The sequence below is a fragment of the Scyliorhinus torazame genome, chromosome 3 (assembly GCF_047496885.1).
Source record: "Scyliorhinus torazame isolate Kashiwa2021f chromosome 3, sScyTor2.1, whole genome shotgun sequence".
Lineage (NCBI taxonomy): Eukaryota > Metazoa > Chordata > Chondrichthyes > Carcharhiniformes > Scyliorhinidae > Scyliorhinus > Scyliorhinus torazame.
Genome location: NC_092709.1, coordinates 199,002,410 through 199,026,278, shown reverse-complemented (window position 1 = coordinate 199,026,278; position 23,869 = coordinate 199,002,410). Strand labels below are relative to the sequence as shown.

General features: G+C 44.6%; 1 protein-coding gene across 1 annotated transcript in view; it reads left to right on the top strand.

Moving 5' to 3' along the window:
* Positions 1-23,869, top strand: part of nfxl1 (nuclear transcription factor, X-box binding-like 1) — a 235,755-nt gene that overhangs the window by 62,167 nt on the left and 149,719 nt on the right. The window contains 1 exon segment of the mRNA XM_072496719.1: positions 22,253-22,373. Coding sequence (XP_072352820.1) covers positions 22,253-22,373 — 121 coding nt within the window.

Below are 23,869 nucleotides of genomic sequence, written 5' to 3'. Positions count from 1 at the left end.
TTTTTTTTGAAGACAACCCGTGGGGAAGGGTAGAGCGAGGTCCCCCTTCAACTTTTATGGACCAGACCAGAAGTGAAACGGCCAAAAAGGCGGCATTGGAGCAGCGGGAGAAGTGAGGGAAGAAAAGCAAAATGGCGGTGGCCGGGGACAAAGCGGAGTGTGGGCCGGAGCCGCAGGAGTTCATCAAGCGCTGCTTCGAGGAGCTGCGGAAGGAGATGCTGGCGCCTATGTTGTCGGCAATTGAAGGACTAGGGATGACCCAGAAGGCCCACGAGGTAAAGATCCAGGAGGTGCAGAAAAGAGTCAGTGAGAATGAGGACGAGATCTTGGGCCTGGCGGTGAGAGTGGAGGAGCACGAGGCGCTGCACAAGAGGTGGGCGGGAAGACTCGAAGACCTGGAGAACAGGTTGAGGAGAAAGAACCTGCGGATCCTGGGTCTCCCTGAAGGAGTGGAGGGGGCCGATGCCGGGGCATACGCGAGCACGATGCTCGAGGCGATGATGGGCGCGGAGGCCCCTTCGAGGCCGCTGGAGCTGGATGGGGCACACCGGGTGTTGGCGAGGAGGCCCAAGGCAAATGAGCCGCCAAGGGCGATGGTGGTGAGATTTCACCATTTCACGGACAGAGAGAGGGTCCTGAAATGGGCCAAGAAGGAGCGGAGCAGCAAGTGGGACAATGCAGAGATCCGAATATACCCGGACTGGAGCATTGAGGTTGCAAAGAGGAGAGCGGGTTTCAACCGGGCCAAGGCGGTGTTGCACCGGCAAGGAGTGAGATTCGGAATGCTGTAGCCAGCGCGACTGTGGGTCACACACCAGGATCAACACCATTATTTCGAAACGCCTGAAGAGGCATAGACCTTCATTCAAACCGAAAAGTTGGACTCAAACTGAGGGTTTGTGAGGGTGGGGGGGATGTTTGGTGTTTGATGGTTGTTGTATATAGGGGGTCAATCACGCGCAGGAAATGTTACATGGGCTAGGGGAGAGAGACAAGGCCGCGACAGGAGCTGCGCCAGAGGAGCCGGGGTAGGCTTGGGAAAGCGCGTTTTTTTTTTTCCCGCGCTAGGGAAGAAAGGCAGGAAGTGGAATGGAGGAACGCACACTGATTGGGAGACTCCCACACGGGGAGGTCAATGGGACGGCGGGGGAAGCCGGGGTCAGCTGACTTATGGGAGTGATATGGGGGGAGCAAAAAAGCTAGACACGGGTCTAGCGGGGAGGGGGGGAAGGGGGGGGAAAAGGGGTTGCTGCTGCACTGGCCGAAAGGGAATGGGACACAGAAGAGGTGGTCGGGGCGGGAGTCTCCCGGCTGGAGGACTGGAGGGTGAGGGCGGCGCGGACACGGGACTGGCCTAGAAAAGGAGATGGCTAGTCGGCCGGAGGGGGGGGGGGGCGGTGAGAGCCCATCCAATCCGGCTGATAACGTGGAACGTGAGGGGCCTGAACGGGCCGGTGAAGAGGGCCTGAGTGTTCGCGCACTTAAAGGGACTGAAGGCAGACGTGGTCATGCTCCAAGAGACACATCTGAAGGTGGCGGACCAGGTCAGGTTAAGAAAGGGATGGGTAGGACAGGTATTCCATTCGGGACTGGACGCGAAGAATAGAGGGGTGGCAATATTGGTGGGGAAGTGGGTGTCATTTGAGGCCAAGAATATCGTAGTGGATAACGGAGGGCAATATGTGATGGTGAGCGGTAAGTTGCAGGGGACGTGGGTGATGTTGGTAAATGTATACGCCCCGAACTGGGATGATGCCGGATTCATGAAGCGCATGTTGGGGCGCATTCCGGACCAGGAGGTAGGAGGCCTGATAATGGGTGGGGACTTCAATACGGTGTTGGACCCAGCACTGGACCACTCCAGATCGAGGACTGGAAAGAGGCCGGCGGCGGCCAGGGTGCTTTAGGGGGTTTATGGATCAGATGGGGGGAGTGGACCCGTGGAGGTTTGCCAGGCCGCAGGCCAGGGAATTTTCTTTTTTCTCCCACGTGCACAAAGCCTACTCCCGGATAGATTTTTTTTGTCCTGGGCAGGGCGCTCATTCCGAAAGTGGAGGGAACGGAGTATTCGGCCATAGCCGTTTCGGATCACGCCCCACACTGGGTGGAACTGGAGCTGGGAGAGGAGAGGGACCAACGCCCGCTGTGGCGGCTGGATGTGGGACTGCTGGCAGATGAGGTGGTGTGTGGGAAGGTGAGGGGGTGCATCGAAAGGTACTTGGAGGACAACGGGGAGGTGAGGGTGGGTGTGGTATGGGAGGCGTTGAAGGCGGTGATCAGGGGAGAGCTAATCTCCATCCGGGCGCATAGGGAGAAGACAGAGGGCATGGAAAGGGAGAGGTTAGGGGGGGAAATTTTAAGAGTGGACAGGAGATACGCAGAGGCCCCTGAAGAGGGACTACTTGGGGAAAGACGACGTCTCCAGACGGAGTTTGATCTGTTGACCACAGGGAAGGCAGAGGCACAGTGGAGGAAGGCGCAGGGGGCGACCTACGGGTATGGGGAAAAGGCGAGTCGAATGCTGGCACACCAGCTCTGTAAGAGGATGGCAGCGAGGGAAATAGGGGGAGTCGAGGATGGAAGGGGAGCCACGGTGCGGAGTGCGACGAAAATAAACAAGGTATTCAAGGCCTTCTATGAGGAGCTGTACAGATCCCAGCCCCCAGGGGGGGAAGAGGGGATGAGACGATTCCTAGACCAACTGAGATTCCCGAGGGTGGAGGAGCAAGAGGTGGCTATTTTGGGGGCCCCAATTGGGTTGGAGGAGCTGAGCAAGGGTTTGGGGAGCATGCAGGCGGGGAAGGCCCCGGGACCGGACGGGTTCCCGGTGGAGTTCTACAGGAAGTACGTAGACCTGTTGGCCCCGCTACTAGTGAGGACCTTTAATGAGGCAAGAGAGGAGGGGACCCTGCCCCCGACAGTGTCGGAGGCGACGATTTCTTTGATCCTAAAGCGGGACAAGGACCCATTGCAATGTGGACCGTACAGGCCGATCTCGCTCCTCAACGTGGATGCGAAGTTGCTGGCAAAAGTGCTGGCTACGAGGATCGAGGACTGTGTCCCGGGGGTGATCCACGAGGACCAGACGGGATTTGTAAAGGGCAGGCAACTAAACACCAATGTGCGGCGGCTCTTAAACGTGATAATGATGCCATCGGAGGAGGGAGAGGCGGAGATAGTGGCAGCTATGGACGCAGAGAAGGCCTTTGACCGAGTAGAGTGGGAGTACCCCTGGGAAGTGCTGCTTAGGTTTGGGTTCGGGGGAGCGTTTATCAGTTGGGTTAAGCTCCTTTACAGAGCCCCGATGGCGAGTGTGGTGACGAACCGGCGGAGGTCCGTGTACTTTCGGCTGTACCGAGGGACGAGGCAGGGGTGCCCCCTGTCCCCCCTGTTGTTTGCATTGGCGATCGAACCCTTGGCCATGTCATTGAGGGAGTCTAGGAAATGGAGCGGGGTGGTCCGAGGGGGAGAAGAGCATCGGGTGTTGCTTTATGCGGATGACCTGTTGCTGTATGTGGCGGATCCAGTGGAGGGGATGGTGGAGGTCATGCAGACTCTAAGGGAGTTTGGGGATTTTTCGGGCTATAAGCTCAATGTAGGGAAGAGTGAGCTTTTTGTAGTACAGGCAGGGGACCAAGAAAGGGGGATAGGGGATCTACCGCTGAGGAGGGCGGAGGGGAGCTTTCGGTACCTGGGGATCCAGATAGCCAGGAGTTGGGGGGGGCCCGACATAACCTGAATCTGACGAGGTTGGCGGAGCAGATGGAAGAGAACTTCAAAAGATGGGACATGTTACCGCTCTCGCTAGCGGGTAGAGTGCAGTCGGTCAAAATGGTGGTCCTTCCGAGGTTTCTTTTTGTGTTCCAGTGCCTTCCCATCATGATCACCAAGGCCTTTTTTAAGAGAGTATGTAGGAGTATTATGGGGTTTGTGTGGGCGAATAGGACCCCGAGGGTAAGGAGAGGGTTTCTGGAACGCAGTAGGGACCGAGGACGGTTGGCGCTGCCGAACCTAGGGAGCTACTACTGGGCAGCAAATGTGGCGATGATCCGCAAGTGGGTGATGGAGGGAGAGGGGGCAGCATGGAAGAGGGTGGAGATGGCGTCCTGTAAAGGAACGAGCCTGGGGGCGTTGGTGATGGCACCGCTGCCGCTCTCGCCGTCAAAGTATACCACGAGCCCGGTGGTGGCGGCAACGCTAAGGATCTGGGGCCAGTGGAGATGGCACGGGGGTGCAATGGGTGCCTCGGTGTGGTCCCCGATCAGGGGTAACCACCGGTTTGTCCCGGGGAAGATGGACGGGGGGTTTCAGAGCTGGCATCGGGCGGGGATTAGAAGAATGGGGGACCTGTTCATTGATGGGACGTTTGCGAGCCTTGGGGCACTGGAGGAGAAGTTTGGGATACCCCCAGGAAATGCTTTTAGATACATGCAGGTGAGGGCATTTGTGAGGCGGCAGGTGAGGGAGTTCCCGTTGCTCCCGGCACAGGAAATTCAAGACGGGGTGATCTCGGGTGTATGGGTCGGGGAGGGCAAGGTGTCGGCAATATACCAGGAGATGAAAGAAGAGGGGAAAGCATTGGTAGAGGAGCTGAAGGGTAAATGGGAGGAGGAGCTGGGGGAGGAGATTGAGGAGGGGTTATGGGCTGATGCCCTAGGTAGGGTTAATTCCTCCTCCTCGTGTGCCAGGCTCAGCCTGATGCAATTTAAGGTGTTTCACAGAGCCCACTTGAAGAGGGCGAGGTTGAGTAGGTTCTTTGGGGTAGAGGACAGATGTGGAAGGTGCTCAGGGAGTCCGGCGAACCATGTCCATATGTTTTGGTCATGCCCGGCACTGGAGGGGCTCTGGAGAGGAGTGGCGGGAGCAATATCTCGGGTGGTGAAAGTCCGGGTCAAGCCAAGCTGGGGGCTAGCACTATTTGGAGTAGTGGACGAGCCGGGAGTGCAGGAGGCGAAAGAGGCCGGTATTCTGGCCTTTGCGTCCCTAGTAGCCCGGCGAAGGATCTTGCTGATGTGGAAAGAGGTGAAGCCCCCCAGCGTGGGGGCCTGGATAAACGACATGGCTGGGTTAATTAAACTGGAGAGGATAAAGTTTGCCTAGAGAGGGTCTGCGCAGGGGCTCTACAGGCGGTGGCAACCGTTCCTGGACTATCTCGCGGAGCGTTAGAGGAAGGTCGGTCAGCAGCAGCAGCAACCCGGTGGGGGGGGAGAAGAGGGATGTCCTGGGGGGGGGGGGGGGGGGGGGAATGGGGGCTTGCCTGGGGGGGGGGGGGGGGGGGTGTTGAGCAAGAGAAAACATGAAGGATTTGGGAAACTGGCACGTGCGGGAGGGAGCCAGTGTACAAAGCTCTGTAACATATCGCTTTACCATGTATATATCTTGCTATGTGCGATTTCTTGCTATTTTGTTATGGGGGGGCCCCGGGGGGGTTATTGTTTGTAAGCGTGAAAAATTGTGTTAAAAAACTTTAATAAATGATTTTTTTTTAAAAAAAGAAAAAGAGAAGGCAGATATTATGTAACAAAACAGATTTTTGTGTGCTATGATAGTGAGTAGTGTGTGAGATTAGGTAGCCTCGTTCATCTGCAGATATGCCTGTGAAAAATCTTACTGAATTTCTGCCCTCCAGAAAAGTCTAGCAAACAATTCTTCAATCCGCAGCAGTGGATAATGATCTACGCACAAAACTGGGTTAATAATAGTTTTCAAATATCCTCAAATTCTCACTGAGCCATCTCATTTTGCTACAAGAATGATTGGTTTTGCCCAATCTCTTGTAGCAACAGGTTCAATGACTCCTGGCTTTACTAATCTTTCTAGTTCTTCTCCAACTTTAAGCCCGACGGCCTATGGTATGGTTCTAGCTTTGAGAAATTTAGCTCAACTCCAGTCATAGAGCCTAGTGAATCTTCAAACACCTTCTCATACTTCTTCAGAAGTTGTTGCAAGTTGCTCTTTGAATCCACAAATTGATTGACTGTTTTCCAGCTAAGCCTAATCTTAGCCTCCATGCTCTGCCAAATAAAGCAGGAAAGTGTCCATGGGCAACATGAAGATACAACTTTGCCGTCTGTCCATTTGCTTCTACTTTCACCATAATGCATAATTTTAATGGTAAGACCTCTTCAGTGTACGCCCTTAGGGTCACATTTGACCGTTTTAAAAGCAGATGCTTCAGCTTTTGATAAATTATCTTGAGTCTAAACAAAACTGCTGCACTTGTGTCCACTTCCATTTTTCTTTCATGACTTTCAAGTTTTGAATATGCCCAAAAGCATCGTTGGTTTCCCAGCATTGATAAGACACCTGGCCTAAGCTCTTGCAGTAGTTTGATTTCGCTGTCTTTTGCACGATCATAAAATCATAGAATTTACAGTGCAGCAGGAGGCCATTCGGCCCATCGAGTCTGCACCGGCCCTAGGAAAGAGCACCCTACCGAAGCCCACACCTCCACACTATCCCTGTAACCCAGTAACCCCAACCCACCTATTTAGACACCAAAGGCAATTTAATTTAGCATGGCCAATCCACCTAACCTGCACATCTTTGGACAGTGGGTGGAAACCGGAGCACCCGGAGGAAACCCACCCAGACATGGGGAAAACAGCTCGTCCCTGCGTGGGACGAGCTGTTTTCCCCGTGCCTGAGCTTCATCCGCTAATTTGTAGACCTGACTAGATTGTTTACTTGTATTTATTTTTGCACGTCCTTAATGTAGAAGAGATTTTCTGAGCCCAACATGCCTTGGCAGTATGACCCTTCTTGCCACAGTTCTTGCATGTATTCGATTTACTCCCAACATTCCCCACTGAGTTTCCGACTGATGTAAAAAGGTGGCATGGTTGCACCTTTGCAGCCCTGTTCCATGAGACCTGACTATAGTGGTGGAACCAAAATCTTTTCCCTTTTAAAATTTTTGTTAATTCACTGAAGGACTTGTCTCCTGGTTTTGCTGGGGAACAAGATCTTGTAGAAGCATAAACGTTTCACAGCCAACTGAGCTGAGAAATGTTGCGACCTTTTGGTTCTCCGGTGTCTGATTAGCTCTTAAAAACAATTGAAATCTTTCCTAATATAAATTCCATGTTTCATTATCCTCATCAAATGCATTCCTAGCACATGTTTTTCACACCATTTTTGGATTCCAGCTCCTAGAGTTTACATTTCCTCCCTTCTGGCTGTAGGATAGTATGGCACAAGCAACTAGGAATTTTTTTGCCTGAGTATGTTTTGACTTTTTGCCCGGGTGGTGGCCCGTGCAGAGTCAGCAGACTTTGAAATCCCCGTTCCCGTCATGTACGCAGTCTCTGCAACCCACACCCCACTCCGACCTAAGCAAGTCTTCCCCAACTGTCTGTCTTCCTTACAGTTGCTGTCGAACAATCTTGTTAACCCGTCACATTGGTGGCAGTGCTTCGCCTGTGTGTACGTGAGTTGAGTGCCGCGAATCTTTGCCCCCGATGCCGTCCCATAGCTACTTGACAAATCTTCTTTCCAGTGATTCTCTTGGCCTTGATCCTCGTCACCAGTTTTTTTTCTCCTGCTACATTTTTTTGTTGTCGCAAAGAGAAAAGTTATGGAGATGCCCAAACCCTGGATTCATGTAAAACAAGGTGAGAGGTTTATTAAGGGTGTTGCTCATATAATCAAGATGGTGATCTGATCAAAGCCAACGCAAACATTCTTCTGACGTCGCTACATATCATGTGAGGCAGACCGAGCAAGAATTGGTTCCCAGATACATAACAAATACCTTGCATAATAGCAAAACAAAAGTTTAGTTTGTTTAATACAATGTTCCCTGTTTTAAATTAATCATAGAATTTCACAGAAGGGGCCTGTTCATCCAGTCACATTGGTAATGGCTCTTCTGAAGGAGATAGCCACTTATTCATATTCAGCTACTTGTTTAATACTGGAATCAATAGATTTGTGGTATACAAGAGTACTGAGGGATGTGATGCAAAAGTAGGGAAATGGAGTTTGTGTTCTCATTGTATGATGGAGCAACAGAATAAATTTCTGAATAACTTCATCCTGCTTCTATTTCCTGGACGAAATCCTTCGTAATTTTCAAGAATTCAATTTGCATTAAGGTTCCCAGTTCTGATTCCCTGCTTCAAGGCACTTTATTTTATGTCTGTCTCTTTGTTTTCACCCTATTTTTTGAGGAAAAATGGTGAAATAAGAGTGCTGATGATGTACCTAATTTGATATAAAAATAATGTATTTGAAAATAAACATGCTGAAAAACGCAAGGAAATCCTATTTAGAAACCATTTGGGTGAAAGAGTTTGATAAGCTATAAGTCATTTTGTTTGTGTGTCAGAGTGTCTGTTTCTCATTTCGTGTAATTTCCAAAAGTCTGTAATTGACTATAACACGCATGTTTGAATATACTTTTGTGGGATTAACAAGCTCCAGTCTTTAACGTTTTTATAAAAAGAAACCGCATCCTCCACACATACAAGGAAAGTGTGTTTCTTGTTCCAATGTAGATGGGATATAATTTGTACCTCACAAATAGGCTTGGCTAATGGTGCAGACACAACAAGGTCATCATGACTGCAATGCAGTCAGCAGCAGGCATAGTGTTCCATAGTAATTTGGCGTGCATTCTTTTCATTCCACACGACCTGAACTAATTAAAAACAGAACTGGTAAAAGCTATGTTAAATATAATCCCATGCTTTAAAGATTGATCTGAATGAATCAGTTTTTTCCTTCCAGTGATATCTTTTCAAAATAATGTCATCTTCAGGGCATAGCAAAAATATTTAATTGGATCAAAAATTTAATAAGATAAAGAAGTTCTTTAAGATAAAATTTCTTAAGATAAAAATGCTTCTTGAGCAACCATTTGCGCAGGAAATGTCAATGTCACTATCTGGCCCTATTTCCTCTGAGCTTGAGCAGCAACTTGTCACGAGACTATGTCCCTTCAATTTTAAAAATATTACTTTTTGACTTTTCAACTTTCAACTGACTAGAAGTTTTGCAATTTAAAATAAGACAGAACAATGCAAGACCACCTTCAAAATGAAGGTGAAAAAGCAAACCAGCCACCCTTGGGAGTGTGAAGAGAGGGACATTTCCTCTAACTTGAAGACCCTTTGAAACACTTCACTGTCTAAGGAAGAGACATTAAAATGCATATGGATATTGAAACAATGGCTGCCATGGACAGACCCACCCAAACCCCCTTGGAAATACACACTGGGTGAAGTATCACAGGCCAGGCTGAAGCAAGAAAGACCTCCACAGAAAAAGACCGGCTGAAAGTTCTCTGTTCCGTTCCACTCCCTCTCTTTTAGAGCAAATGTATTACTCAGTTTGAGAAGTCAATGTTACCAGAAACCTAACAGCGAACTGAGATTTTGTAATACCTGCGACGTCTGATTTCATCTAAGGAACTAGCTAACCTAAATCAGCCACAACATTTAAAATCTACGCTTTAAGGACAATCGAATATTACAATTGAGAACCGCGCTAAATATAGAAAGTTCAAAGGGGAAGTGAAAAAGGAAATCAGGGCAACAACGAGCAAATATGAGAAGAGACAGGCAGACAACATGAAAGAGAATCAAAAAGGCATAGAAGTAGCAAAGGGGTGGTAACAGTAGGAGTAAGGCCAAAAAGGGATTTTATACATGGAGGTAGTGGGCATCGCTGAGGTATTAAATTAATTATTTGCATCTGTCTTTACCGAGGAAGAAGATGCTGCCAAAGTTGGAGGGCATAAGGAGGAAATAGTTGAGATGAGATGTTGGATATGGTAAAAATTGACAAACTGGAGGTATTAGAAAGGCTGCCTGCACTTCAGGTTGATAAGTCACCAAGAGCAGGTGAGATAGTCCGAGGGAATAATGGTGGCACTAATGTTACGACACCCTGGGCTATTGCGCAGCCAATTCCAGCCCCACTTGTCCCGGAACCACAATACAAGTGAATTAATAATTCTTAAATACCCGAAGTCTTTGGCATTTGGCCCACTAGTTCATCATCAGCTTTTTAAGTTTAAGCACAATTACTGTTTATTTATAACAAGAACTATCATGGAAAAATGTAGTGAATACAACTGGTTAGCTGTCACCTAACCCCTGACTCCCACTTTAACTGCCCCACTGTCTACCCACATGGACAAGATTGATAAAAACACAGGGTGGGGGTCGGGGGGGTTGAGTGAAAGATAATAAGGATGAAGGTCAAAAAATAAGTCTTTGTTTCACAGCACACTTGCTGATTAAAGTCTCTGATTTACAGGCAGTAATGGTCTTCTTTGTAGAATCATTCATTTAGGGTCCCTCTAGGTTAGGAAATACAGTACTCACAGGCAGTAGGCTTTCTGGAGACACCTTACTTCTCATTAAAACTGGACCTTCAACTCGAGGTTCACCTTCAGGCCTCTGTCTTTATTTTATATCAACTCTTGCTTTCAGCCTGTGGTTTGACTTCCGGCCTCTGCAGACTTGCTGGAGAGAGAATCAGCTCTCACAATGGCCTTCTGGAGAAAATGTGTTCGATCTTTTTGGAGAGAGTCGGTTAGATCTCTTTATCCAAGCTGCCAGAATCAAAAGTGGAACCTCGTGACTCTGAAAACATTCTAGTGGGATCAGATCCAATCACCATCTGTTACCAGGCAGAGCCTAGCCTTTTGGGACAATTCAATGGCCATCAGCCAAATCAATCAAACTGAGTCATCACTGATGCCGGCCAATCTGCGATCACAAGTCTAAATCAACACATCCTTCCGTTTTCTTCTGTTTGAATTAAAGTACAGCCTGTTTGTCTTAAAGTGGCAGGTCTATTAATCATCCATAGAATCTAAAATGTAACTGCAAAAATAAAAGAAAGGGGAAATGGAGAATAAGCAGGAGGAACTCTTACACTGACTGTAATCTTTCAATCGTTCTTGGATACAGGGGTGGTGCCAGAGGACTGGAGAAGTGCATATTCAAAAAATGGTGCATGGAGAAGCCCAACAACTACAGGCTAGTTAATTTAACAGAGATGATAATTTGGGACAAGTTTGGACTAAATATGGAAAAATTAATATGGAAGTGATGGAAATGTGTACACTGTCTTCCAAAAAGAGTTTGATGAAGTCCCACCTAACAGGCTTGTCGGCAAAATTGAAGCCCATGAGAATGACAGCATGGTTATGAAGTTAGCTGAGTGACAGGAAATAGCTTTTTTGCACTGGAGGAGGGTATATATCGTGGGGTTCACAGGCATATCTAAAGGACCACTGCTTTTCTTAATCTATATTAATGATCTAGTCTTTGTGCAGGGCAGAATTTCAAAATATTGTGAGTTATGAGAAGAATAATGAGAGACTTCAAGGATGTAGACTGCTGGGCAGATACGTTATTACTGTATAATTGACACCACCTGTCACTTTGCTGATCGTGAGTAGACTGATGGGGTGGTAAATAGCTGGATTGGATTTCTCCTGCTTTGTTGTGCACAGGACACACATGGGCAATTTTTCACATTGGCAGGTAGATGACAACAGTATAGGTTAACTGGAACAACTTGGCTAAGTGCATGGTTAGTTCTAGAACAAATATCTTGGTACTAGATTTGGAATGGCTGAAGTGTGGCATTGTGGTCCTCTGGAGGACCCCATGGCACTTCTGGCTTAAGATTTTGCCAATACTTCAACCTTGTCTTTTGCACTGCTGTGCTGGGCTTGGCTTCCTCACCAGTGAGTACCAGGATATTTGTGGAACTGCTTCCTCCAGATAGTTGTTTAACTGTCCATCACCATTCACCACAGGATGAGGCAGGGCTGCATAGTTGTTTGTGGGATTGCTGAGCTCATTCCTGGCCCCTGTACTACACCAGCGGTGCCTTGTAAAGACAAATTGTGTTGTGTTTTTCATGGGCAAATACACAATTAAATGCATATTTTTATTGCATTATACATTTTATATTGCATAATTTGTTTAGAGCAAATAAATTCACTATTGAAACAGCAAAGTTTTTTGTGGACCATAATTCTTGTACAAAATGGCTTTGTCGTAAATTTCACATTTCTATAATGCATCTGTCAAAAGAACACATTCTTCATTTTCTATGTTTTTATCTTCACTTTAGTTAATTCTAGTGACCTTTTCATATGCTGATTTCTAAAAATGCTCTTTTTCTTGCCTTAATCAGATTGAGAGGAGAAAAAGGTTATTTCTAATGAAAAATGATCTTGTATAGCTTTAGTATAAATGATTTTTACCTAAATCAGATGTGGATAAATGGCAAGTACACTAAATATTAGAGGAAGCCAATTTTGTGTGCTGACTAAAAATGCTATTGTTTGATTGAAATTATTTTGTCATGGCAATTATCCTTTTTAAACCTCATAATAAATATAACATGTGCAACTTGTTATTGTGGAAGTCGGAAGACTAATTTAACACTGTTGCATTCCCAGTGGGGAGTTGTGAGAGTTGCGGTTGTCACTCTATCTGACCCACATTCCCTGAAAGCTTCCCATTAGGAATATTGAGTTAGTCTTTTGGTAGCAATGAATTGTAAAACACAAGTGTGTAAACCCATCGAACAGTAGGGTGGCAGCAAGGAAAGACACTATGTGTCACTTACCTTCCACTGTCTATTGATGTACACCATGCTTTATTGTTCCGTTCACAGGAGGAGAGAATGTAATTCAGATTGGGTATTTTTCAATTGCTTCTTCAGACCTATCAAACTGAAATGGGGGAAGAAATACATTTTTCATTGAGATCTTACTCATCCCCTTAGCTCTAGAGTATTCCTTTAAGGTCCCACATGCATTTTATAAAATACTTTTTAAAGTTCATTGTCACGTTCAGTAGAATATTGGATGTTGCGGACTGTAAAAATCATACATTTTGAAAGTGGCCACAAACTCTGTTATGATGGCTGCAACTTGTTACTACGGACATTTTAAGTTGTGGGCAGCTTTGATTCTGTGAACAATATTTAGTTAAACATGGACCTGACCATGGGTACATGGCAGCCACTGTGAAGTTGAACATGAGCCAGCGTTTGAGGAATATGGGATCTCTAGACTGTTGGTTTCTGAGTACCATATTGAACAAAGGACAATACTTGAGGTCAAGTTGGATAGAGATAAGAATGAAATGTATGTGTGCCGGGCTTGTGGGAATATTTTTGTTTCTAAAAGACCATCTCCACCAAAAGTACCAACTCCACCAACGACAACGTTTGTGCATTGATGTTGTGTTATGATCCCAGTTGATTCTACTGAACAGGCAGGTCCCAGAATGGAATCCAGGCTCAAAAGACTGTCACTTTTACTTGTTTACAAAATGTGGATGAGCAGTGTCACAGGACTGACACTTCGGCTTTCAACAACAGAAAAAAAACATTTCTTAAACAAGTTTAGCTATAATACAATACTCCTTCACTTCCACTTATCTTCACAAATGTACAGTAAGACGTCTTACAACACCAGGTTAAAGTCCAACAGGTTTGTTTCAAACACTAGCTTTCGGAGCACGGCACCTTCCTCAGGTGAATGAAGAAATATGTTCCAGAAACATATATATATATATATATATGACTTGGTAGGATTTCGCAAGCTGCCCTGGCTTGAGACAATTCACACCTCTTTAACATGGGGTTACCCCTATCTCTGGATCTGTAAACACTTAATTAACTGCAAATGCTCACATTCAAAGCATTGTCTTGTATCTTTGACTTTGTCTATATATATATATATATATATATATATGTATATATATATAGATATATATATAGATATGTTTCTGGAACATACCTCTTCATTCAAACTTTACAAGGAACATTCCCTCCACGCAAGGCAATGATCATTTAAAAAAAAAGTCTAACCACCATTTTGTAATATTCAACGGCATTGGCATCACAGAATCCCCACCATTGCCATCCTGGGAGCCACCACTGACCAGAAACTGAACTGTATAAATACTGTGGCTACAACAGCAGATCTGAGGCTGGGTATGCTGTGTTAATTAACTCATTCCGATATCAAAACTTTTCCACCAACTACAAGACACTGGTCAGGTGTCTGTGAAACACACCTCTCCTGCCTGTATACATGGCACTCCCAACAACACTCTCAAAAGCTCGTCGGCATCCAGGACAAATCAGCCCGCTTGATCGGCATTCCAACTAATTCCCTCAACCACCGACACAGCGGCAGATGCACTGCAGGTGCAGGAACATACCAATTTTCTTTTGAAAGCATCTCTGAAACCCATGGTCTCTGCAGGGCAGCAGACACATGGAAATCGCCACCTGCAAGTTTCCATCCAAGTCGTACATTATCCTGACCCGGAAGTAAATTACCATTCCTTCATTGTCACTGGGTCAAAATCCTGGAACTCCCTCCTTAACAACACTGTAGGTGTACCTAGACCAGATGGATTGCAGGAGTTTAAGAAGGCGCCCATTGCCTTCACATAGGCAATTATAAATGAGCAACAAAAAGTGGGCTTGAGAGCAACACTCGCATCCCAATAATGAATTTAACAAAAAGACTCCGATCTTCTCTTCAATACGATGCACTGATTTATTTTTTTCAATCTCTTTGCCTTTTTATTTACTCTCCACTCTCCTTGTTTTTAAATTCAATTTGCACGTCTACTGAATTATAAACCTGACATTTGTCAAAAACATTATTTTTGTTTCATTTTAATCTCTATCGTAAGTTATTCCGGGAGCTCTAACTCTGGATGCCCTAACTTCACTACTTGTTTGAATATGTCTAAATTGAAATTATCTTTGAAGATGCTGTTTTACATGTGAATCTCTGATCCAATCCACGCGGACCAGATTTTTTTTTCAGCTCGCTGAAATTAGCCATCCTCTAAATGAGTAGTTCCACATTTCTTGTTTAGTTGATTTTTCTTCCTTTTGCATAACTATCCTAAATCTAATAACGTGATCACTAAAAACACCCTTGTACAAATATGAAATGAAATGAAATGAAAATCGCTTATTGTCACAAGTAGGCTTCAATGAAGTTACTGTGAAAAGCCCCTAGTCGCCACATTCTGGCGCCTGTTCAGGGAGGCTGTTACGGGAATTGAACCATGCTGCTGGCCTGCCTTGGTCTGCTTTTAAAGCCAGCAATTTAGCCCTGTGCTGAACAGCCCCTTGCACTCGCCTTTAGTGTGATCACTAAAAACATCCGCGTACAAATATACTCATTTACACCAGCTGTTTCCCTAGAATTGGTTCCAGCAATGCTTCCTTCCTCATTGGCCTGGAAACCTAGTTAGTAGGAACTTTTTCTTCATATTTCACATTCTTCTCTTTTGTCCCTGTACAGATATTTTCCCGGTATAAATTAGGGTAATTGATGTCCCCAGTTGTCCTTTCTCTGTACCTGTTGCATTTTCTGTAATTTACCTGCCATTTTTCTCCTCTCGCCTATTTTTTGCTGACCTGTAGTATATGCCCTCTGTTCCTTAATTGGTCTTTGAACCTTCAAGTACATCATCCCTTTCTAATCATCTATCTGTGACCTTGAAGTTTTATTTTCACTGAACACTTCTTTGTTCTCCTATTAATGCGTTCTGTGATCTTCCTTTAACTATTTACACCTTCCGTAGTCCTTCATGATGCCATTAACACTTCCTCGGTCTTTTGGCTACATACCTTTGTTGCAATCTCTCCTATTTTCACTATCACTGACCTTCTACTTTGTTCCATCTGCTCCACCTCCTCTTATACAATATATAAGCCTTCACATTTCTCACTCTTTAACCCTGAAGAACTCCTATTGGACTCAAAATGCTAACTCTTTTTCTCTCTCATAGAGTCAATAGAGTTTGACAGCACAGAAAGAGGCCCTTCGGCCCATCGTGTCTACGCCAACCATCAAGCACCTAACTATTCTAATCCCATTTTCTTGGTCCGTAGCCTTGTCTGCTGTGGCATTTCAAGTGCTCATCTAAATATTCTTAAATGTTGTCAGGGTTCCTGCCTCTACCACCCTTTCAGGCAGTGAGTTCCAGACTCCCACCACTCTATGGGTGAAGAAGGTTTCTCTCAAATCTCCTCTAAACCTCCTTCCCCTTACCTTAAATCTATGCATCCAGGTTATTGACCCATCCACTATGTGGAAAAGTACCTTCTTGTCCACCCTATCTACATCCCTCATAATTTTATTGACCTCAATCAGGTGCCCCCTCAGCCTTCTCTGCTGCAGCGAAAATAACCCCAGCCTATCCAGTCTCTCTTGATAGCTGAAACGATCCAGCCTTGGCAACACCCTGGTCAATCTCCTCTGCACCGTCTCCAGTGCAAACACTTTCTTTCTTTAGTGTGGTGACCATAGATCAGTGTTCTTCAAACTTTTTTCCGGGGACCCATTTTTACCAACCGGCCAACCTTCGGGACCCACGCCGGTCGACCTGCGCGACCCAGCATTTTCTCTTACCTTGTTTGCTGCTGACAAAAATGGAGGAAATGGTTTTGGGTCCCTATGGCCATCGTACACGCTCCTCCAATGGAACCTGTTGGATGAAGGTGAAGCCTTCTGGTGTCAGAAAGTATGGAGTCTCCATTTGTCCAAAGTTCTGAATTTTTTTCCTGTAAAATCTTACCAAATGAACCCCCCCCGCCCCGAACTTGTAAAAAAAAGAATAAAATAAATGAAAAAAAATGAATAACCCCCCCCGAACCTGTAAAAAGAAATGAACAAAATAAATTTTAAAATGAATAAACCCCCCCCCCCGAACTTGTAAAAAGAGTAAAATAAATGAAAAAAATAAAAATTAAATGAATAAAAACCACTACAGAACTTGTAAAACAAAAAGCTGCAACCGTTTAAAAAAAATAGCGGCCGCACTGCGCATACGCATTAAAACATGTTCGCGGCTGCTTGCAGCCGGCATTATGAAAAGCCGGCTGCTGCGCGGGGATTTGCGCGATCGGGAGCGCCGCAGACAACAGCTCCGCGACCCTCCCGACACCCGCCCGCGACCCACCCGCGGGTCGCGCCCCCGACTTTGAAGAACACTGCCATAGATGCTCCCTAGACCTGAGTTTTTCCAGCATTTTCTGTTTTGATTTCTGCCAACGCTCTCTTTTTTCCATTTCCTCTCAACCCTGAATACATTGCAGCCAGGAATGTTAATTGCCCATTCCTTCCAAATTTGAGCCAGTTCCCTCTATTGCCTCTACTTCATAATCTCATTTTGGTTTGTTGAGCTTGCAACCCACCAACCTTAATTGCCACATTCTGTGCATTCATGCACATGTATTCTAAACTCACCTTAATTTGCTTTGCATTTTCCTGTCTGATCCTTCCTATTTCTGAACTGCTTTTATTCTCATATTGTTTGTCTTTGCCAGTTCTCTGTGCACCTTGCGGTCCATCTTTTCTGTTTCATCCTGGTGTCCCCTGCCAAAGTATCTCTCCTTGCAGATCTAGTTAGTTTTGCCGTCAGAACATTGGCCTTAGACCTGTTGCAGTGCAACTTATCCAACTTGTACAGATCTCATCTGCTCGGAACTGGTCCCAATGCCCAGGAATCTGAAGTCCTCCTTACTACAGTATTCCTCCAGTCACGTGTTTAAGTTGTCTTACCTTGGTACTATACCCAGCAACATATTGCATTGAGGTAATCCAGGTTTGCTATCTTTGACATGAAGTGGGAAATGGTTCAAAAGGGCATTTGACACAGAAGATGGCTGCCTGACACACAAGATGGAGACACCGAGAATAGAGCAGACATAACTGATGCCTGGAGTCCAGCAGGGTGCCAGTAGGACAGATAGGAACAGATCCAGGACAAAGGAAGATTAAGAAATACATAAATGCGGGACACCACTTGAATAAAGCTGACTTCAGCCAAGGTGTACACAATGATATGCTGATACGAATGTCTTGGGCCATTTCCTAAAACAAAGGGACAATCGATACTACCTCCCTGCTGCTGCCTGTAACCTATTAAACCTCTTTGACTGTGGCCATGTGTAAATGGCAAAATGCTTACAAATAGCAATGTACAATCTATAAAATGTTTAAAGATACCAAGGTGATAACTGTTTTGTATCTGGGATCATTGTGAACCCAAAGTATAAAATGAATGACTGCCATTCAAACCGAGAGAAAGGCTGGCTACTGTACCGCGGGGTACATACGCTTTCTCCCGAAGCTTCATGTAACAATAAAACTGCATTTATCTGATCACAGCAAGTTTGACTCTTGAATGTTGACACGAAGGTAGGAGCAGAATTAGGCTCACATTGACAGATGCAGGAATGCATCTTGACCTTTCTCCGACTATCAAATCTGCTATACCTCCTTAATTTCTATGCTTTGCTGTGCTTCACCCCTATTACAGTACCCAGACTTCAATGTATATTATGAAACCAGTTGAGATCCTGCCAATTTTTGAATTTGTAAACTGTGAGCGAAAGATACTTCGCTCTAGGAGTGATTCCACCGACGATTGGGCAGCACGATAGCACAGTGGGTAGCACTGTGGTTTCACAGCGCCAGGCAATTTAGTGTAGCCAATCCACCTTTGGGTTGGGGGGGGGCATAGGAATTACAGGGCTGTCCCATAATTTTCCTTAAGTCTGCCTGTTGTCAGACTGTTTAGCAAGCCAATCCATTTAGCTGATACACCCACCTCTCACCAAGTTCTGCACCAGCCTGTTAAACATGTGAATTGGGCTGGGAATGCCTTTGATATATTGAAATTATTTAACTATACAAGCTATGTAATGTCAACTTTCACTGCTCTCAGGTGAAAGATGTAGAGATCCATTTGTTATTTTGACTGGATCAAATAACCAGTCCTGTCATCTTCTATACACTGTGCTTGCATATTCTAAAAAATATCAGTTCAAATAACATTGAGACTTCTTAAACCAGTAAATGGGAAGCATTAAAGTGTTCATATTTTATAATTCTGCTAATTAGTGAACTTTCCAACTTCTAACTTCGTAAATTGTTAGTTGCTCCATGTTAAATTCAGTTATGTTATTAGTATTGTTCATATGGGATGCACAGATTTTTGAAAACGGAGTGAAATAGTACATTATTTTAAAGAACTGCTGCTGGTGATTCCCATGAGATTAGGGAAAACCAAATTCAAAGTAGTTGAAATACTGATGGCATTATACTGCTAATAGAAAAAAAGTCACTGGAGTCAGGGAAAGTCCCAGAGGATTGGAAAATCGCTGTTGTAACCCCCCTGTTCAAGAAGGGAACAAGGAAAAAGATGGAAAATTGTAGGCCAATTAGCCTAACCTCGGTTGTTGGCAAGCTTCTAGAATCCATTGTTAAGGATGAGATTTTTTAATTCTTGGAAGTGCAGGGTCGGATTAGGACAAGTCAGCATGGATTTAGTAAGGGGAGGTCATGCCTGACAAACCTGTTAGAGTTCTTTGAAGAGATAACAAATAGGTTAGACCAAGGAAGCCAATGGATGTTATCTATCTTGACTTCCAAAAGGCCTTTGATAAGGTGCCTCACGGGAGACTGCTGAGTAAAATAAGGGCCTATGGTATTCGAGGCAAGGTACTAACATGGATTGACGATTGGTTGTCAGGCAGAAGGCAGAGAGTTGGGATAAAAGGTTCTTTTTCGGAATGGCAACCGGTGGCGAGTGGTGTCCCGCAGGGTTCAGTGTTGGGGCCACAGCTGTTCTCTTTATATATTAACGATCTAGATGACGGGACTGGGGGTATTCTGGCTAAGTTTGCCGATGATACAAAGATAGGTGGAGGGACAGGTAGTATGGAGGAGGTGGGGAGGCTGCAGAAAGATTTAGACAGTTGAGGAGAGTGGTCCAAGAAATGGCTGATGAAATTCAACGTGGGCAAGTGCGAGGTCTTGCACTTTGGAAAAAAGAATAGAGGCATGGACTATTTTCTAAACGGTGACAAAATTCAAAATGCTGAAGTGCAAAGGGACATGGGAGTCCTAGTCCAGGATTCTCTAAAGGTAAACTTGCAGACTGAGTCTGTAATTAAGAAAGCAAATGCAATGTTGTCATTCATCTCAAGAGGCTTGGAATATAAAAGCAGGGATGTACTTCTGAAGCTTTATAAAGCATTTGTTAGGCCCCATTTAGAATACTGTGAGCAATTTTGGGCCCCACACCTCAGGAAGGACATACTGGCACTGGAGCGGGTCCAGCGGAGATTCACACGGATGATCCCAGGAATGGTAGGCCTAACATACGATGAACGTCTGAGGATCCTGGGATTATATTCATTGGAGTTTAGGAGGTTGAAGGGAGATCTAATAGAAACTTACAAGATAATGAATGGCTTAGATAGGGTGGACATAGGGAAGTTGTTTCCATTAGCAGGGGAGACTAGGACCCGGGGGCACAGCCTTAGAATAAAAGGGGGTCACTTTAGAACAGAGATGAGGAGAAATTTCTTCAGCCAGAGAGTGGTGGGTCTGTGGAATTCATTGCCACAGAGGGCGGTGGAGGCCGGGACGTTGGGTGTCTTTAAGACAGAAGTTGATAAATTCTTGATTTCTCGAGGAATTAAGGGCTATGGAGAGAGAGCGGGTAAATGGAGTTGAAATCAGCCGTGATTGAATGGTGGAGTGAACTCGATGGGCCGAATGGCCTTACTTCCGCTCCTATGTCTTATGGTCTTATGGTGGGAGGAATACAGGTTGAATCCTGATCTGGGAGAAACCAGAGCGGGCGGGTAGAGGGAAGGCCACCGGGGGAATTTTGCACCACCACCACCACTTGCAAACCCCTGGAGTTTGCTCAGTATTTCCTGTAATGATTTATATGCTTAACTATTGTATTACATACTCCCTAAGCAAACAATTTTATTGTGATTTTGTATGTAAATTTATATTAATTATTTATAAGCATTTTGCAATCACTAGCAAAAAAAAATTGCATGGGTACAAGGAAAGGGCTAGGGAGTGGGATGAGCTGATTTGCTCTTACAAAGTGCTGGTACAGGCAGGATGAGCCAAATCGCCTTTCGTATCAGTCTGTGATTCTACTGTTAATGAATCATTCAGAATACTTTTTGAAAATGTTATTACTTTTTAAGTGACTGAAATTTCTAATGTTAAACAAGGCAGTTAAATACGACACATATTTGTCTGCTGAATAATCTTTTAATTGGCGATTAACCAGAAGTACATTGGTGTGTATTTTTAATAATTAATAATTTCCATCACTCTCTCTCACCCTATTTTTGAGAACTTTATTAACCTCAATATCTTCATCCTAATTACTATCTGTGTTTTGTTGATGGTTGGAAAATAAACATAAACAATCTCATTGATAGCTATGAGATACATGGTGAAAAGACTTGCAGAGAGGGAGGAAAATGCAGATACAAAGCTACGTTTTCAAGAATGAATCACAAAATACCAAACCAGTGCTGGCAGAATGAGGATGGCCAATTTCTTCCACCATCCCTCTACTGAAATATCACAAATCCATCAAAAAGTGAAAGTCTGGTCCATACCTCAATTCTGCCAGATTCCAGGGTGATCCTTGACAGCGCTTTAACCATGAACAATTTCAGAAAGTGTACTAAATGTTTTCTTAATCCTAATTTGAGTTTCATTTCTAAAATTTTCAAAGAAGATCGATTCTAATTAGTAATTGTTTTATTGATGGTTAGAAAGTATAAACATTCTAGTTATTGCATTATTACATTCTAATTACTACATTATTGGGGAGGCAGTGGCGTAGTGGTCTTATCGCTCGACTAGTAATCCAGAGTACCAGAGTCATGCTCTGGGAACCCGGGTTTGAATCCCGCCGTGGCAGATGGTGAAATTTGAATTTAGTAAAAATAAAATCTTGAATTAAAAGGTGACCATGAAACCATTGTCGATTGTCAGAAAAACCCATCTGGTTCACTCATGTCCTTTAGGGGAGGAAATCTGTCATCCTTACCTGAGCTGGCCTACATGCCAGACCCAGGGCAATGTGGTTGACTCTTAAATGCCCCCAGGGATGGGCAATAAATGCTGGCCTAGCCAGCGATGCCCACATCCCATGAACGAGTTTTTTAAAAAAGTATGATTTTCCTTGATATGACGGTGATTACATTTTGGTTGTATAGTGGGGTTGTTAAAGGTGTATAAAACTGCAAGTTTTTAAAAAATAACTGACTTTTGTGACATGCATGGAGGGTCAGCGAGTGAGACAGACCATGTCTTTTTTCATCCTAATTTGACTGGTTTCATTAAAATGTATATTTTACAGATTGAATGTATTTTATTTCAAATATTTTTCCCCCAAATTACTAGGTGCTTGCTACCCATGTCCAGAGGCTGTAGAAATAAAATGCAATTGCAGTGCATCTGTTCTGGTTGTACCTTGTGGCAGAGAACGCACTACTAAACCTCCAAGATGTAAAGAGCTATGCAGGTCAGTGGATAATTTATATTATGTTTGAGTTAACTGGTCAAGATATGTTTGCATTTCTTATTATTTTATGATCTCTGAACATTTTTTATTGCCTACACATTTGGTCCTGACACCCATGAAAAAAGTGTTAAATTTTGCAATGCCTGTACACCTTTAAACCAAGCATGCATACAAAAATATTTGGTATTGTGCCACAGCAGTAGACCAGTGGTGTTGGAGGGTTTTGAGGAGTCATTAAGATTCTGTTTGCCTTTTGGATATCCATGGTCTGCTGCATGAGACTTCTAACTTTAACTGTAAGTTTCCAGTCTAGGAATTGCTGTGTTGTTGCAGATGCTTGTTCTGCATATAGTGGAACGGAGTGTAATGGTATTTTATTTTGCTTCTAAACACTCCATAGGAGGATAACATGCTTGAAATTGGTTATTTAAGATGAAGTGCAGCTTGAGATCTCCTGCTACTCGATTGTGTAAAAGGCATGCTTGATGCGCAGTCTGCTTCTCCCACCATTTTTCAGTAGAATTGATCAGCATAACTGATTAAACTGTTATAAGGTGGTTTTGACAATCAGAATGTCAAGAGTTCAAATTGAAAGATGGCTACTGTGGAGCATAAATATCGACATAAACCAGTTAGGCCGAATGCAATAATAATTTTTTTAAAAATTTTTTAAAACTTAAAACTTAAAAAAAACTTGAGACCACACCAAGAACTCTGCCATTTGCCCTCTTATTTCTTACACTTTGCTTCTGGATTCTGTCTTATCACAAGCCTCTGCCATTCATTTTCCCTTTTGCTTCCGTAGCTGTCTCTCTCAAGCTTGACTTGGTTTGGACTTGTTTATAAATGCCTTCATAAGTGTTATAACCCGACTGGAAGCCACAGGGTTGTCACAATATACATCTCTGTATACAATGGAGTGCAGACAGGCAGTGATTGACACACAGGATGTCCAGTAAGCACACAGAACAGAGCAGCCAATCACCAGACAGGACACGGCCACTATAAAGCCAGAGGGCACCAGTTTTCCTGCTCTCTCGGGACTCAGCCTCTGAGACAGTCAGAGTTAGTGAGCTGGCCAGTGCAAACACTATGTGGTAGCTAGTAAGTCTGATTAGGCTAGTATCAGGTCTTCAGTCAAGTCAGCATAGTGTCAACCCAGAGTTGAACATGTATAATACGTTAGATGTTAAATAAAATCGTGTTGCATCTTATCAAGTGTTGGAGGTCTGTCTCTCGCTACACTGCATCAAGTGCAGTCCACATCGACCCAGCCTACCCAAGACATCAGGGGTCTGCAACATCAGAGTACCTGTGGCCTCACCTGAATATGATCTCCCTGGATGAGGGAGGGGGTAGAGCTACAACCTTAAGCCAGGGGTTCCATGGAAAATAAATACCCCGGCCCGAGTGTGGGCCGGGCATGGGAGACCCTTTGGGGAGTAGGGGTTGTATTATAGTGGGTAAAATAAATATTGAGTTTTCTTACAGTCCTT